General features: G+C 35.9%; 1 protein-coding gene across 1 annotated transcript in view; it reads left to right on the top strand.

The window, feature by feature from the left end:
- Window positions 1–15,837, top strand: part of LOC102807084 (TPR repeat-containing protein DDB_G0287407-like) — a 47,179-nt gene that overhangs the window by 15,781 nt on the left and 15,561 nt on the right. Inside the window, exons 7-15 of the mRNA XM_085508643.1 lie at window positions 385–518; window positions 1,246–1,379; window positions 5,462–5,476; window positions 6,717–6,815; window positions 9,760–9,909; window positions 10,685–10,821; window positions 12,618–12,729; window positions 14,000–14,107; window positions 14,324–14,497. Of these exons, the coding sequence (XP_085364769.1) occupies window positions 385–518; window positions 1,246–1,379; window positions 5,462–5,476; window positions 6,717–6,815; window positions 9,760–9,909; window positions 10,685–10,821; window positions 12,618–12,729; window positions 14,000–14,107; window positions 14,324–14,497 (1,063 nt within the window). The remainder of the gene's footprint in view (window positions 1–384; window positions 519–1,245; window positions 1,380–5,461; window positions 5,477–6,716; window positions 6,816–9,759; window positions 9,910–10,684; window positions 10,822–12,617; window positions 12,730–13,999; window positions 14,108–14,323; window positions 14,498–15,837) is intronic.

Here is a 15,837-nt window from a genome sequence, read left to right as displayed (position 1 = left end):
CATCTTTCCATTGTGCATCTTAATTCATCTTTCGAATTTGTACAGATTTGAGTAGAAGTTAAGCTCGTCAATTTGGTTTGTAATACCACTGATTCTTATTGATGGCTGACTGGTGGCCATTGTTTTCAGAAAAGTTGATGGTCTCTATCTTTATGCATCTGTGTATGAATGGTCAATAATTAGCATAAAAATATGCCATAATTTTATTACAATTTTTATTTAAAACTAAAATTTTAATTCTTGAATGTGCTCATTACAACTTTCGGTGTCTGTCGTTCTGGGCCAATTATGAGAAAGTGTATCAACACTTTTCTCCACTAAATATTTTCTTCGAAATTTTTGTGTTACTTTCTAATAAATTTTGTTTTCATTGAACGTCATTAGTGAAAGATGCGGTTGGATTCCGATAGATGGGGAAGTTCCAGAACGACTTATCAAAGATTATCGATGGGTGTTTGGCTTGTCTTTAACAGAAATGGAAATCATGCATGGTGCATTCAGACAAGACAACCCAAATTGTAAGTTTTTTTTTTCAGTTTTTTCAGCATTTATTTCTAGTTCTGAACATTGGATGCTTATTTTATGTGCAAATAGCGAGTGCTAGTAATGACACATATAGTGCATTTTTGCCAAAGTCATATTCATGTTTGGGACTACATGACAGGGCTGTGCAGTCATCTCTCTATCAAATGAAATTTTATTGCGCTATACTGGCGTCAACCAGGCCTGGTCAAACACAAGCATCTGCGAAGTAACCACAGTCCCCCTATAGTCTGATTTGTTAGTGAATGAATCTTGGCTAGTGGAGGTAAGATTTTAAATCACAAGACTATGCTACCAGTGACCAGTTTGTTATTATTGTATGTATCATCGTTTCTCACTGCCATATCTCCAATATATTATTGTTTCTCACTGCCATATCTTCAATATATTATTGTTTCTCACTGCCATATCTCCAATATATTATTGTTTCTCACTGCCATATCTCCAACATATTATTGTTTCTCACTGCCATATCTCCAAAGTATCGTTTCTCACTGCCATATCCCAAATGCATCATGTTTATTTCTCACTGCCATATCTGAAATGCATCATGGTTATTTCTCACTGCCATATCTCAAATGCATCATGGTTATTTCTCACTGCCATATCTCAAATGTATCATGGTTATTTCTCACTGCCATATATTAAATGTATCATGTGTGTTTCTCACTGTACTAAATGTATTTTTTTTTTTTGTCATAGCAATTTTTGCCATCAGAGAGACAAGTTTTGTTAATAGCATTCCAGAAGAGGAAAAAGAAAACTTTGTGGATGATAATCCTAAAGCCCCCGCCAAGCTGAAGATACTCAAATCCATGTTACAGGGCAGGTTCAAGGTGAGCTACATATAGTGTCAATACCTTCTGTAGATGAGTGAGTACAGTTCACTAGTTGACCTGTGATTGAGTGAGTATAGCTCATTGGTGATCTAGTATATGAGTGATCACAGCACTCAAGTGACCTTCTGTAGATGAGTGAGTACAGTTCACTAGTTGACCTGTGATTGAGTGAGTATAGCTCATTGGTGATCTAGTATATGAGTGATCACAGCACTCAAGTGACCTTCTGTAGATGAGTGAGTACAGTTCACGAGTTGACCTGTGATTGAGTGAGTATAGCTCATTGGTGATCTAGTATATGAGTGATCACAGCACTCAAGTGACCTTCTGTAGATGAGTGAGTACAGCTCTCTAGTTGACCTGTGATTGAGTGAGTATAGCTCATTGGTGATCTAGTATATGAGTGATCACAGCACTCAAGTGACCTTCTGTAGATGAGTGAGTACAGTTCACTAGTTGACCTGTGATTGAGTGAGTATAGCTCATTGGTGATCTAGTATATGAGTGATCACAGCACTCAAGTGACCTTCTGTAGATGAGTGAGTACAGTTCACGAGTTGACCTGTGATTGAGTGAGTATAGCTCATTGGTGATCTAGTATATGAGTGATCACAGCACTCAAGTGACCTTCTGTAGATGAGTGAGTACAGTTCACTAGTTGACCTGTGATTGAGTGAATATAGCTCATTGGTGATCTAGTATATGAGTGATCACAGCACTCAAGTGACCTTCTGTAGATGAGTGAGTACAGCTCTCTAGTTGACCTGTGATTGAGTGAGTATAGCTCATTGGTGATCTAGTATATGAGTGATCACCACACTCAAGTGACCTTCTGTAGATGAGTGAGTACAGCTCACTAGTTGACCTGTGATTGAGTGAGTATAGCTCATTGGTGATCTAGTATATGAGTGATCACAGCACTCAAGTGACCTTCTGTAGATGAGTGAGTACAGTTCACGAGTTGACCTGTGATTGAGTGAGTATAGCTCATTGGTGATCTAGTATATGAGTGATCACAGCACTCAAGTGACCTTCTGTAGATGAGTGAGTACAGTTCACTAGTTGACCTGTGATTGAGTGAGTATAGCTCATTGGTGATCTAGTATATGAGTGATCACAGCACTCAAGTGACCTTCTGTAGATGAGTGAGTACAGCTCACTAGTTGACCTGTGATTGAGTGAGTATAGCTCATTGGTGATCTAGTATATGAGTGATCACAGCACTCAAGTGACCTTCTGTAGATGAGTGAGTACAGCTCACTAGTTGACCTGTGATTGAGTGAGTATAGCTCATTGGTGATCTAGTGTATGAGTGATCACCACACTCAAGTGACCTTCTGTAGATGAGTGAGTACAGCTCTCTAGTTGACCTGTGATTGAGTGAGTATAGCTCATTGGTGATCTAGTGTATGAGTGATCACCACACTCAAGTGACCTTCTGCAGATGAGTGAGTACAGCTCACTAGTTGACCTGTGATTGAGTGAGTATAGCTCATTGGTGATCTAGTATATGAGTGATCACAGCACTCAAGTGACCTTCTGTAGATGAGTGAGTACAGTTCACTAGTTGACCTGTGATTGAGTGAGTATAGCTCATTGGTGATCTAGTATATGAGTGATCACAGCACTCAAGTGACCTTCTGTAGATGAGTGAGTACAGTTCACTAGTTGACCTGTGATTGAGTGAGTATAGCTCATTGGTGATCTAGTATATGAGTGATCACAGCACTCAAGTGACCTTCTGTAGATGAGTGAGTACAGCTCTCTAGTTGACCTGTGATTGAGTGAATATAGCTCATTGGTGATCTAGTATATGAGTGATCACAGCACTCAAGTGACCTTCTGTAGATGAGTGAGTACAGCTCACTAGTTGACCTGTGATTGAGTGAGTATAGCTCATTGGTGATCTAGTATATGAGTGATCACAGCACTCAAGTGACCTTCTGTAGATGAGTGAGTACAGTTCACTAGTTGACCTGTGATTGAGTGAGTATAGCTCATTGGTGATCTAGTATATGAGTGATCACAGCACTCAAGTGACCTTCTGTAGATGAGTGAGTACAGTTCACGAGTTGACCTGTGATATGAGTGAGTATAGCTCATTGGTGATCTAGTATATGAGTGATCACAGCACTCAAGTGACCTTCTGTAGATGAGTGAGTACAGCTCTCTAGTTGACCTGTGATTGAGTGAGTATAGCTCATTGGTGATCTAGTATATGAGTGATCACAGCACTCAAGTGACCTTCTGTAGATGAGTGAGTACAGTTCACTAGTTGACCTGTGATTGAGTGAGTATAGCTCATTGGTGATCTAGTATATGAGTGATCACAGCACTCAAGTGACCTTCTGTAGATGAGTGAGTACAGTTCACGAGTTGACCTGTGATTGAGTGAGTATAGCTCATTGGTGATCTAGTATATGAGTGATCACAGCACTCAAGTGACCTTCTGTAGATGAGTGAGTACAGTTCACGAGTTGACCTGTGATTGAGTGAATATAGCTCATTGGTGATCTAGTATATGAGTGATCACAGCACTCAAGTGACCTTCTGTAGATGAGTGAGTACAGCTCTCTAGTTGACCTGTGATTGAGTGAGTATAGCTCATTGGTGATCTAGTATATGAGTGATCACCACACTCAAGTGACCTTCTGTAGATGAGTGAGTACAGCTCACTAGTTGACCTGTGATTGAGTGAGTATAGCTCATTGGTGATCTAGTATATGAGTGATCACAGCACTCAAGTGACCTTCTGTAGATGAGTGAGTACAGTTCACGAGTTGACCTGTGATTGAGTGAGTATAGCTCATTGGTGATCTAGTATATGAGTGATCACAGCACTCAAGTGACCTTCTGTAGATGAGTGAGTACAGTTCACTAGTTGACCTGTGATTGAGTGAGTATAGCTCATTGGTGATCTAGTATATGAGTGATCACAGCACTCAAGTGACCTTCTGTAGATGAGTGAGTACAGCTCACTAGTTGACCTGTGATTGAGTGAGTATAGCTCATTGGTGATCTAGTATATGAGTGATCACAGCACTCAAGTGACCTTCTGTAGATGAGTGAGTACAGTTCACTAGTTGACCTGTGATTGAGTGAGTATAGCTCATTGGTGATCTAGTATATGAGTGATCACAGCACTCAAGTGACCTTCTGTAGATGAGTGAGTACAGCTCACTAGTTGACCTGTGATTGAGTGAATATAGCTCATTGGTGATCTAGTATATGAGTGATCACAGCACTCAAGTGACCTTCTGTAGATGAGTGAGTACAGCTCACTAGTTGACCTGTGATTGAGTGAGTATAGCTCATTGGTGATCTAGTATATGAGTGATCACAGCACTCAAGTGACCTTCTGTAGATGAGTGAGTACAGTTCACTAGTTGACCTGTGATTGAGTGAGTATAGCTCATTGGTGATCTAGTATATGAGTGATCACAGCACTCAAGTGACCTTCTGTAGATGAGTGAGTACAGCTCACTAGTTGACCTGTGATTGAGTGAGTATAGCTCATTGGTGATCTAGTATATGAGTGATCACCACACTCAAGTGACCTTCTGTAGATGAGTGAGTACAGCTCACTAGTTGACCTGTGATTGAGTGAGTATAGCTCATTGGTGATCTAGTATATGAGTGATCACAGCACTCAAGTGACCTTCTGTAGATGAGTGAGTACAGCTCACTAGTTGACCTGTGATTGAGTGAGTATAGCTCATTGGTGATCTAATGCATTAGTGCACACAGTTATGACCTTTGGTAGATGAAGGTTGGTCATGCTATCAATGTGCTAAATTTCTTTTCTATTGATTCTAATTATGGCTTTTCTTTAATCCTGGTAATCTAGTTTTCCAGTGAGAAATGTGCTTCCTGTGGTGTATGTATTCTATTCTATTCTGTTCTATTTTATTCTTTTCTACTATTTTGCATGTAGACTTATTCTGTTCTGGTAGTCTCAATGTTACCTAACTGCTTGATGCTTGATTGGTACTATCTATTTTTATTTTCATAATGAATATTCAACTCAGCTTAACTGTTTCTGTTCAATTGTTGTGTTAATAAAAACTGTATTTTTTTAGTCTCCAGTTTCGATGGTATGCTACTTTATGCTACACGGACATATTTGATTACACAACAGCATTTTATCCGAGATCGGCTATTACTCTTCCCATCAATTGACAGTCGTATATGGTTGTGACTGAACACCATCAGATTGGCTGGTTTGTTCAGAGAAGAACTAGAACAACGCCCTCGATATGGGGTTCTCGTTCAGACTGTCAGTTCTATTGGAGTTCAACCTCAAGGGTTTATTGGAGCCGAACTTGAGTTGATCATATTTTCAAAGTTATTTTTGCTTGCTTAAACCAGCTGGAGCTCTAATAAAATACTGTTGAATTATTAAGCAAGTAATATGATTGCTAATTTGTTATTTATTATGTTATAATATTGTAATAAGTTAGTTATATGATGTTACCAGACTGTTTAATTTTCAAATGTTCGTGATGCCAGGATTCGTAAATACAAATCATGCAGAAAAAATTTCGACCTCAATCAAATTTTCACTGCTACAAAATTTCACTATTTTTTCTGAAATTGTCTCTTACAAAGTTAAAGTTGTTGGCAGTATTTGCTCTGTGCATCCCAATACAACAAGTGCACTTAAACCAAATTTGTCATTTTTTCTATCTTGGATAATAGAGCAAAGATAATATGAATTGCATATTTTGCCATATTTTTATTAAATTTTATTATAACATATCTTGAAATATCAGTGAAAAACATTTTACATGTCTCTAAATAGTTGTTAGTGTTTCATGATTCGTTAACATGCACTTTATTGCTGCGTTGTTTAATTTTTCTAACAAGGTAGAGGTGTAAACACATACAAACACATCCATAACACTTTTGAATATGTTTGTAATACTTTCAAACACATCAGTACAGGTTTTTCCAGATGATTATGAGAATTTTCGTTGCTAGCTTTTTCACTACCAGATTTTCTCGCCTCAATTTTGGTGCACTTTTTTCATCTCTTAAGTATTTCTGAAAATTAACCCTAATTTTGAAGCCAGCAGACAAAATTTGGGTAAATTTTCAGTTTTTATTCAAAAAATATGGCTATCTTTAATAGTGCCAATATTCTGAAGGAAAGTGCTAGAAATGAGACTATTTTGTGAATTTAGGATGAAATGCGTGAACTGGTGTAATAAGAAGATGACAGTAGTTGTTATATTGCTGATTAATAAATTAAAAATAAAGTGTATTATCGTGTTATAATTACCTAACCTTATTAACCCAAAATGCTGTTGCTGATTTCAAAATTTTTCTTGTTAGGGTGATCGTTTCTTCAAGTATAAATGTCACTATAATGGAGTGGACGAGGAAACAAAAAAAGCAAAAATGAAAGGACTTGATGGGACATTCACCAGCAAGGTTGGTAACTGAGAAGTAAAACTTTTGTGTGCATGTATCTTTAGGTTCATGTGCCATGGAAATCAACACATTTATGTCATTTTCTGTTCACTGCATGATCTTGCATACTGCCTGAAAAGTGCGAATTAAGTGTCTGCCACAAAAAAGAAATTATTGGATTATGAGCTTGGCTTCTTTTTATAATTCAGTTTTGAAATGCAGATCCTTCATAAAATGTGTATCAATATTAAGTTCAGAATTACCTCCAAATATATTGCGTTTGACGAATCCCATTCAATGTTTTGATGCAACTATGACACTGTGAACTTGTCTGTTCTGTTTTTATGTTTCATTTTATGCATAATGTGGGATCTCGCTCAGAATGGAAAATGGTCTATTATCATGTTAGTTATGTTGTAAACACAGCTGCCAGACTGTATTTTTAGTCCCCGTTTGAACGTCGTCCGAAAACAGGGACTTATGTTTTGACCCTTGTGCGTCCGTGTTTCCGTCCGTGTGTGCGGTATCTTAGAAATGCCTGTACGAATCATAATCAAACTTCACACATACATCATACATGATATTATACATATGCACATCAATTTGTTTCAACATCTGATTCAAGATGGCCGAATGGCAGCCATTTTTGCGCTAAAAAATCAAGCATTTCTCGGCTGTTTACAAATAGATTTTGTTCAAACTTAGTATATACATCAGACATTATGGGACCTTGATGCAAACAATTTTATTTTTCAGATCAAATTCAAAATGGCTGACTGGCTGCCATTTTGTTTTAATGAATGGGCTTCTAGACCCATATCTCTGACTTTATTTGACTGATTATGTTCAAATTTTTAATATTCATTATTCAGCATGTTATAGATATATACATGAATTCAAAATGGCTGATTTTGTTTTTAATTAATACTGTTCCAGAGCAATATCTCCCAATATGGACAAGTACTTGTTTGACCATCAGATACAAATGTCAATCATTTTAATGTTAAAAAATCATTTTCCTGACACAGTTATATTCCAGCTATATTACTATAAACAAAACTATATATCTTAAATTTGATAACTAACGGGGACTGTGCCATGCATGCCTTGTAACACAATGCTGTTGTTTGCCACTGTTGTTTAATTATAAATAGAATCTATCTTTGGGATAGAAAAGCTGAAAAGCTGGTTTTGAATATTTTTCAGGAGTCCAACAAGTTGATACTATAAAATACTTTATTTTCACTTGGAATTTCTTTTCGCTATTTTTGCTGAAGGAATGATTCAGTGAAAATAAAATCCAGCGAATATTTCACATTCAACTCATCTAAAATCAGTGAAAATAAGTTCCATACAAAACACCCAAAAAGTCTTTTCAGCGAAAATTAATTCCAGCGGAGCCTTGATTATTATTAGCTCCGCTGTCGACTTTGTCGAGCGGAGCTTATCATATGAGCGATTGTCCGTCGTCGTCGTCGTCGTCCGTGTCAATGTTTTACTTTTTCGACTTCTTCTTGAAAACTACAAGCCTGAATGCTTTGATACTTGGTGTATATGTACCTTGGGTAGACCTCTCTTAGGTTTGTTCATTTCATGTTGATATCTTCAATTCTCTAATTTTGGTGAATATTTTTGTCATTTTTGGTAAAAAGTGATATTTTCGACTTCTTGTTAAAAACCGCAAGTGCAATTGCTTTGATATTACATATATAGGTACTACATGTGGACCTCTCTCAGATTTGTTCATTTTGTAATGATATCTTCAATTCTCTAATTTTGGTGAATATTTTTGTCATTTTTGGTAAAAAGTGATATTTTCGACTTCTTGTTAAAAACCACAAGTGCAATTGCTTTGATATTACATATATAGGTACTACATGTGGACCTCTCTCAGATTTGTTCATTTTGTAATGATATCTTTAATTCTCTAATTTTGGTGAATATTTTTATCATTTTTGGTAAAAAGTGATATTTTCGACTTCTTGTTACAAACCGCAAGTCCAATTGCTTTGATACTACATATATAGGTACTACATGTGGACCTCTCTCAGATTTGTTCATTTTGTGATGATATCTTCAATTCTCTAATTTTGGTGAATATTTTTGTAATTTTTGGTAAAAAGTGATATTTTCGACTTCTTGTTAAAAACCACAAGTCCGATTGCTTTGATATTACATATATAGGTACTACCGGTACATGTGGACCTCTCTCAGATTTGTTCATTTTGTGATGATGTCTTCAATTCTCTAATTTTCGTGAATATTTTTGTAATTTTTGGTAAAAAGTGATATTTTCGACTTCTTGTTAAAAACCAATAGTTCAATTGCTTTGATATTACATATATAGATACTACATGTAGACCTTTCTCAGATTTGTTCATTTCGTGATGATATCTTCAATTCTCTAATTTTGGTGAATATTTTGGTCATTTTTGGTAGAAAGTGATATTTTCGACTTCTTGTTAAAAACTGTAAGTCCGATTGCTTTGATACTATACATATTGTTCATTTTCTGATGATGTCTTCAGTTCTTTAATTGAAATGTGCATTTCTGACAGCCGAGCTATCTCAGCCGATAGGCTGCTTGTTTTGTTTTTCCAGATTGGTTTCAAAATGGCCAACTGGTGGCCATTTTGTTTTAATGTATGCTGTTCCAGAGCCATATCTCTGACACTTTCTGATCATTCATGTCCAAACTATATTATAATAAACAAAACTATATTATTTTAACTTGATTACTAGCAGAGACTATGTAATGCAATTACTTGTTATTCAATGTATGCATGTGTTTCCCATAACCTAATAAGGTGCTATAGTCGGTAAGTACATTTTGTGTTAGAAACACTGTATGTTCCATGTGGTATATTTGCCATATGTGACCCATATTAACATAGCATAGTGTGGTGACTGCATGTTAATTTTGAAACGGTATTATCAACTCAAAAAAGTTTTTTTTTTTTTGTAGATTTTAGAATTTTTTAAGCGTAGAATTGAGAAGCAGTATCCACTAGATAGCACACCGTTGGACCACTACGACCAAGAACGACTTTCACACGAAGCATTCATGAATGATAGATCAACCATTGTACTCGGAAGAAAGGACATTTTACTCAAGGTAGTAGCCAATTTAATGACGTATGTTGTGATTGTACTGCTTGGCAGATATATACACTCACTGGAACAAATTTGACAACACACTCAGAAGCTCAGATGTTGTGAATTTCATTCTATTCATGAGTGAGTCTAAATGATTATCTCCCTGAGAGCTCTAACTTTAAAAAAAACTACATCAACACCACTGCTGCTATATAAAAATAATCCATTGTAATATGAGATTATTACGAGGATACTGCAAAGTATGCCAAAGACAGTAAAGCAGGAGTATCTGCCGGCACACAGCAGAGGTCGATGCGACCGCATACTGTCTGAGTGCATACTTTGCAGTATCCTCATAATAACCTTATTATTATACATGTTTTTTTCCCAGGAATACATCATGGAAATGCCGAAATCCAAAACTTTTAAAACAGATTTAGCAAACTTCTTTGTGTGGGGTCTGTTCAAACCCTGGGAGCAGCCATGTCTGTTTTTACTATTCGAGGATGTTTACACACATAATCATTTCATATTTGGAATACACATTTCCATATATGGTAGGATAAAAATACCCAGTGCAATACCACAAAATTACGGCACACTGTAACTTATGGCTTTACAGTGACAGATATATAATAATTGTTATTATTCTGATATAAAGATAAAAATTAATTAATCTCTTACTTCAGAAACTTGAACTGATCATTAATGTTTTTTCTCAGTGTTCCTCACAGAAATTTACATAATAGTACATAAACTATTCTAAAAGTATACTTGTCTGTTCTGTTATTTAGCTTGCAGACTATGTAGTTGGTATAGCCATAGATGTGCCTCTGATTCTGCTCGGTGGGCCTGGTATGGGAAAGTCTTCTATCATTGCGAAAGCTGCAGAGACTGCTGTTAACGAATCAGAAAACAACAAAATTCCAGGGTACAGTAATTTAAAACAAAGTTATCTGGAAAATGTTTGTTCAATTACGGTGACATATAAATTCGGTCTCCGTCCGTCCGTCCGTCCATGCGTTCGTCCATGCATTCCTACGTGCGTCCATCCGCCCATCCGTCCGTGCGTACATTCGTGCGTCCGTCCAGAGTCATATTTCAGAATCCGTCAAACTGATTCCGTTCATTCTTTCCATGTGCCTAGTACTTTATGTGGGACATATGCACATGCAGTGGTTTAGCGATTCGATTCAAAATGGCCGACTGGCAGCCATCTTGTTTTTTGAAAATGTCCTATTTTGGACGTGCTTTGTCAGTTTTCATTCAAATTTGGTACATAGATTATACATGTTAGGATACATATCCATGACAATTTGTTTCAAAATCGTATCAAGGATTGCCAATTGACAGCCATCTGGATTTTTGGCATTACTACTATATTCCAAGATTTATGTACCATTTTCATTTGTATTTGGCACATACACCATACATACAATTTTGTTTCATAATCAGTTCAAAGATGGCCGAATAACAACTGTTTTTATTTTTGGCCATATTACTATATCTGTCACCCATGTATCATTTTTATTGATATTTAGCATGTCATAAATGGATACATGTACATGTACATGTTTGCAATTTGATCAAATATGGCAGACTGGTGGCCATCTTGTTTGTTTAAAATGTGATAACTTGAACATGCTTTCATTTGTGATCCATGTTTTCTTTTGCTATGTCTTAAAAGGGGTCGTCACGCAACATGTGCTCGAATTTGATGTAAATAAACAATCTCTTGTATACGCCACTTTGGACTCAAGTTTCAAGGACACGCTCGTGACAACCCCTCCAGAGAGAACTTTCACAAATTTAATGGGGACTATCATGTCATTTTCAATGACTTGTTTACATGCGCTTCTATTGGAGATGCACGTCTAATTGGGCATACAGTGACTCTCACTAAGCTGCGCGCCAGTAATTTGTGGTTTCGACTAAGTCGCAGTTAGTTTGATGGCTCCCAAAAATTCTATTTTGTTTTGATAGAACTAATATTTCATTGCATCATGTATTTAATTGGTCGTTAAAAGGCTAGAGAAGACAAATTAACACCTACTGTCCATCAATTACTGAGATGCAAAAGGTGACATCAGCCTGACTCAAGGTGTCGACGGGAGTGTCAAATTGCAACTTCACATACTTCTCGGTCAGTCTCTTTTAATATAACTCTGTAAGTTTACCAAGAGGCAGACTAAACAATGATGACATCACTAAAGCTGTGACGCTGTGATGTTTTTCAATAAATAAAACTTACTTTAAATAAACACATGTGCATATATATGTGTTTTTTATCCATTTTCAATGCATGAACCCGCCCTTTCAGGAGGCCACGCAGTAGTCACGATCATCGATAAGTCACAGTTTTTGCTTGGATCCTGACGCCCACGACTTAGCGAGGGGTCACTGTACTAGTGGTTGATTGCTATTATCAGATAGTATCAGTGAATAAATAAATTTTATATCATGTGTGAACTTCAGATTACATGTGACCATACCTTGACAAAAGGTGGGATTACTGCTAAAAATATAATTTATCATTGGCTATGGGTCCTGGTGGACAGTTGAATACAAAAAAATAAAATATAAAAATAAAATAAAAATAAAAATTGACAAAAGTTTTCTTTGATTTTTAAAGGATTGAAGGCAGTGTTTTCAGACAGTATATTTCACCGTTAGTGTTTTTGAGTTTGATGTGTATGAGATTTCTTTTATTCTCCCAATTGTTTACAGAGGTGGTGAGAATGGTTGGTATGTATTCTTTCATTTTGTTGGTGCAATCCCCGGCTCCACAGACTTGGAAAAGACGTTAAAAAGATTTCTGAGAGAGATGAAAATTTGCACTGTAAGTATTATCACTCTTTTCTATTGGGCTCTGCTATGCTATCTATCTATATTATTCTGTAGTTAATGAGTCAATGACATCAAATTGTATTTCTAGAAAAATACTAAAAAGAGAGACAGTCTTGGATTTGTACTTTTATTGAGGTTATGATATGGGTTATTTTACTACATATTTTCTATACTTTGCTCTGCTACATATACTGTATGCTATGCCAAGTTTTGCTAAACTTCCATTTTACACTATGCGATGCTACTTTTTGCTATGTTGCATATAAGCTCACCTACATGTATGTACAAGTCTTCTATGCTTGGTGATACTTTGCAATGTGTTACAGAATTGCTATATAATGCTACACTTTGCTGTACTATATTCTATACTGTGCTATGCCATATATATGGTACGCTACAAATATTCTATGCTATGTACAAATCTGCTATACTTGCTATGTTACATATTTGCTATGCTATGCTATGCTATGCTACATATATGCTATGCTATGCTACATGTATGCTATGCTATGCTACATATATGCTATGCTATGCTACATATATGCTAAGCTATGCTATGCTACATATCTGCTATTCTATGCTACATATCTGCTATGCTATGCTACATATATGCTATGCTAAGCTACATATATGCTATGCTATGCTACATATATGCTATGCTATGCTATGCTATGCTACATATATGCTATGCTAAGCTACATATATGCTATGCTATGCTATGCGACATATATGCTATGCTATGCTACATATATGCTATGCTATGCCACATATATGCTATGCTATGCTATGCTACATATTTGCTATGCTATGCTATGCTACATATATGCTATGCTATGCTATGCTATGCTATGCTATGCTACAGTTGATATTCTACACTTTTATATGCTACTGTAAAATACTTTATTTTAGTTGGAATTAATTTCGTGAAAAGACTTTTTGGATGATTTGTATGGAATTTATTTTCACTGACTTTTGATGAGTTTATATAGGAAACAAGGTATATTCGCTGGATTTTATTTTCACTAAATCATTCCTTCAGCGAAAATAAATTCCAAGCGAAAATAGTATTTTACAGTATACTACATATATTGATATACTATATTCTACACTTTTGTATGCTATGCTACATTACAAATATGTTATGCTATGCTTATACTTTGTTATGCTACATACATGCCAATTATTAAAGCCACAAATATCCAATCCAATCCTATATAACATCACTCTTTCCATTCAATTATTATCTTACCCCTATATTTCAGGATGCCAATATGCCTAAAGACTATGAGACAGCATCACAGCTAACTAGTAGTGTATTATCTAATCCTAATACCAGACCTGTCATTATAATTATAGATGCGGTGAATCAGGTACAGTCATACGGCAAATCGGGATGAGTGTTTCCTGTGTCTATGTAACAATAATCAATAGTTTTTTGGTAAAATGTTAAAACAATTGGCATTTTGAACGGATTCAACCATACCATTTTTTAAAAATCGCTTAGTACGGTATGAAAACCACTGCATACCTTAGAACACAACAATGTACACATTAACAATGTTATGTTTTTTTTATTTTATTTTCAGTTTGATGAAGAAAAACAGTCAAATATTTTAAGCTGGCTTCCACGAAAATTGGCTCCACAAGTCAGGGTGATTTTGTCTATGATTAATGAGACTGCCCCTCACAATATATTGAAAGAAAGACCTAAACTGCCGATAGAAATAGAAGTCACTCCCCTGGACATCAATTCCAGAAAGGTGAGAAAAGTATAGTGGCCATATTGAATGTTGCATTGTGGGAGGGTTGTGAAAATAGGTTTAGAATGCATCATGATTACTACCTTATACTAAAATATGTTTGGATATTTAGAGTACTAAGAAATTGACACTCCTGGTCCGGTTAGACTTAAAATACACCACAAATATTCACTTTTGAGATATTTCATCTTCGTCGTCCTGTACTTCGTTTAGTAATTCGAACTTCCCAGTTTGCACAAAAAGGGTGAGTTTCACGATTTCGACATCGAAAATGCCTTTGCTTTATTATTTGCTGAGGGGCGGCCGCTTAGGTACATGCTCTGTAACTTGCAGCATATGAACCTAAAAACGTTAGGTAATCAAATTCACAAAAAATGGACTATCCCTGATATGCGTATTGCTAAATCGCCAGCTGTGAACTTTATCAGGATTCCCATATGAGGTACACATCATTCTAGCAAGGAAAATTATTGATTGCTTTTGTGCAGGTTATATAATAAAATAATTAATATTTCATTTTTGTTAGTGTATCTTTAATTTTATTTATTAAACTTTGTACACATTAAATCTGGGGTGGGAATTGCCAAGCCAATTTATAAAATTATAAACAAATAGAGAAGTGAGAAGTGTTACTGACGGAATATTTTATATAATAATGTAAATATAAACATTTCTTTATTTCATTGTTGAGACTGAGTTGTATATTTGTTACGTACTATAATTTATCTATATTGGAAAACGGTTATGGGGATTATTAATTTTAATAAACAATATTCAACTATCCTTTGCAACACCAATAAGATCATAATGATAATGTAATGTAAGCATGGGTCTTATTTTGGAACTTCTGTCAGAGCAACTGCACAAATCATAAGGGCAAATTAATAAGGATGGTATTCCCAGGATAGTGCAAGTTGTTAAAGAAACATAAAACTTTCTCAACAACGATGAAAATACCAGGTACTGCGACAAAGCCATACTCCCCGCGAGACCCACCCAATACGAAACCCACTTACCCCGAAGCTACTAGTTACACATAATTAAAAGAATCAGAAATCATCAGATTTTGCGTAAATTTCACAAATCAGTGATTAATTGCCAGAATTTAATTTATACCGTATTTATCCGGGTAAAAGCCATGGGCTACTACAATATTGCAACATTGGTTTAATTGTTGATGACGCTACGGCCGACCGAGTGTGGTACTTGCTTCGTGGCTCTCCTTATACGATTTTCTTGAATCGTTTCTAAGGAAGCACAAACCAAACAACTGGCCCTTTTTAGGGACATATTTCAAAAAGAGAACTACCGTTTCTGCTCTAATATATATTTTTATAGAC

This window comes from Saccoglossus kowalevskii, chromosome 15 (assembly GCF_978046115.1).
Source record: "Saccoglossus kowalevskii chromosome 15, keSacKowa6.1, whole genome shotgun sequence".
NCBI lineage: Eukaryota > Metazoa > Hemichordata > Enteropneusta > Harrimaniidae > Saccoglossus > Saccoglossus kowalevskii.
The sequence above is the reverse complement of the archived record's forward strand: the minus strand, read 5'-3'. Positions and strand labels throughout refer to the sequence as shown.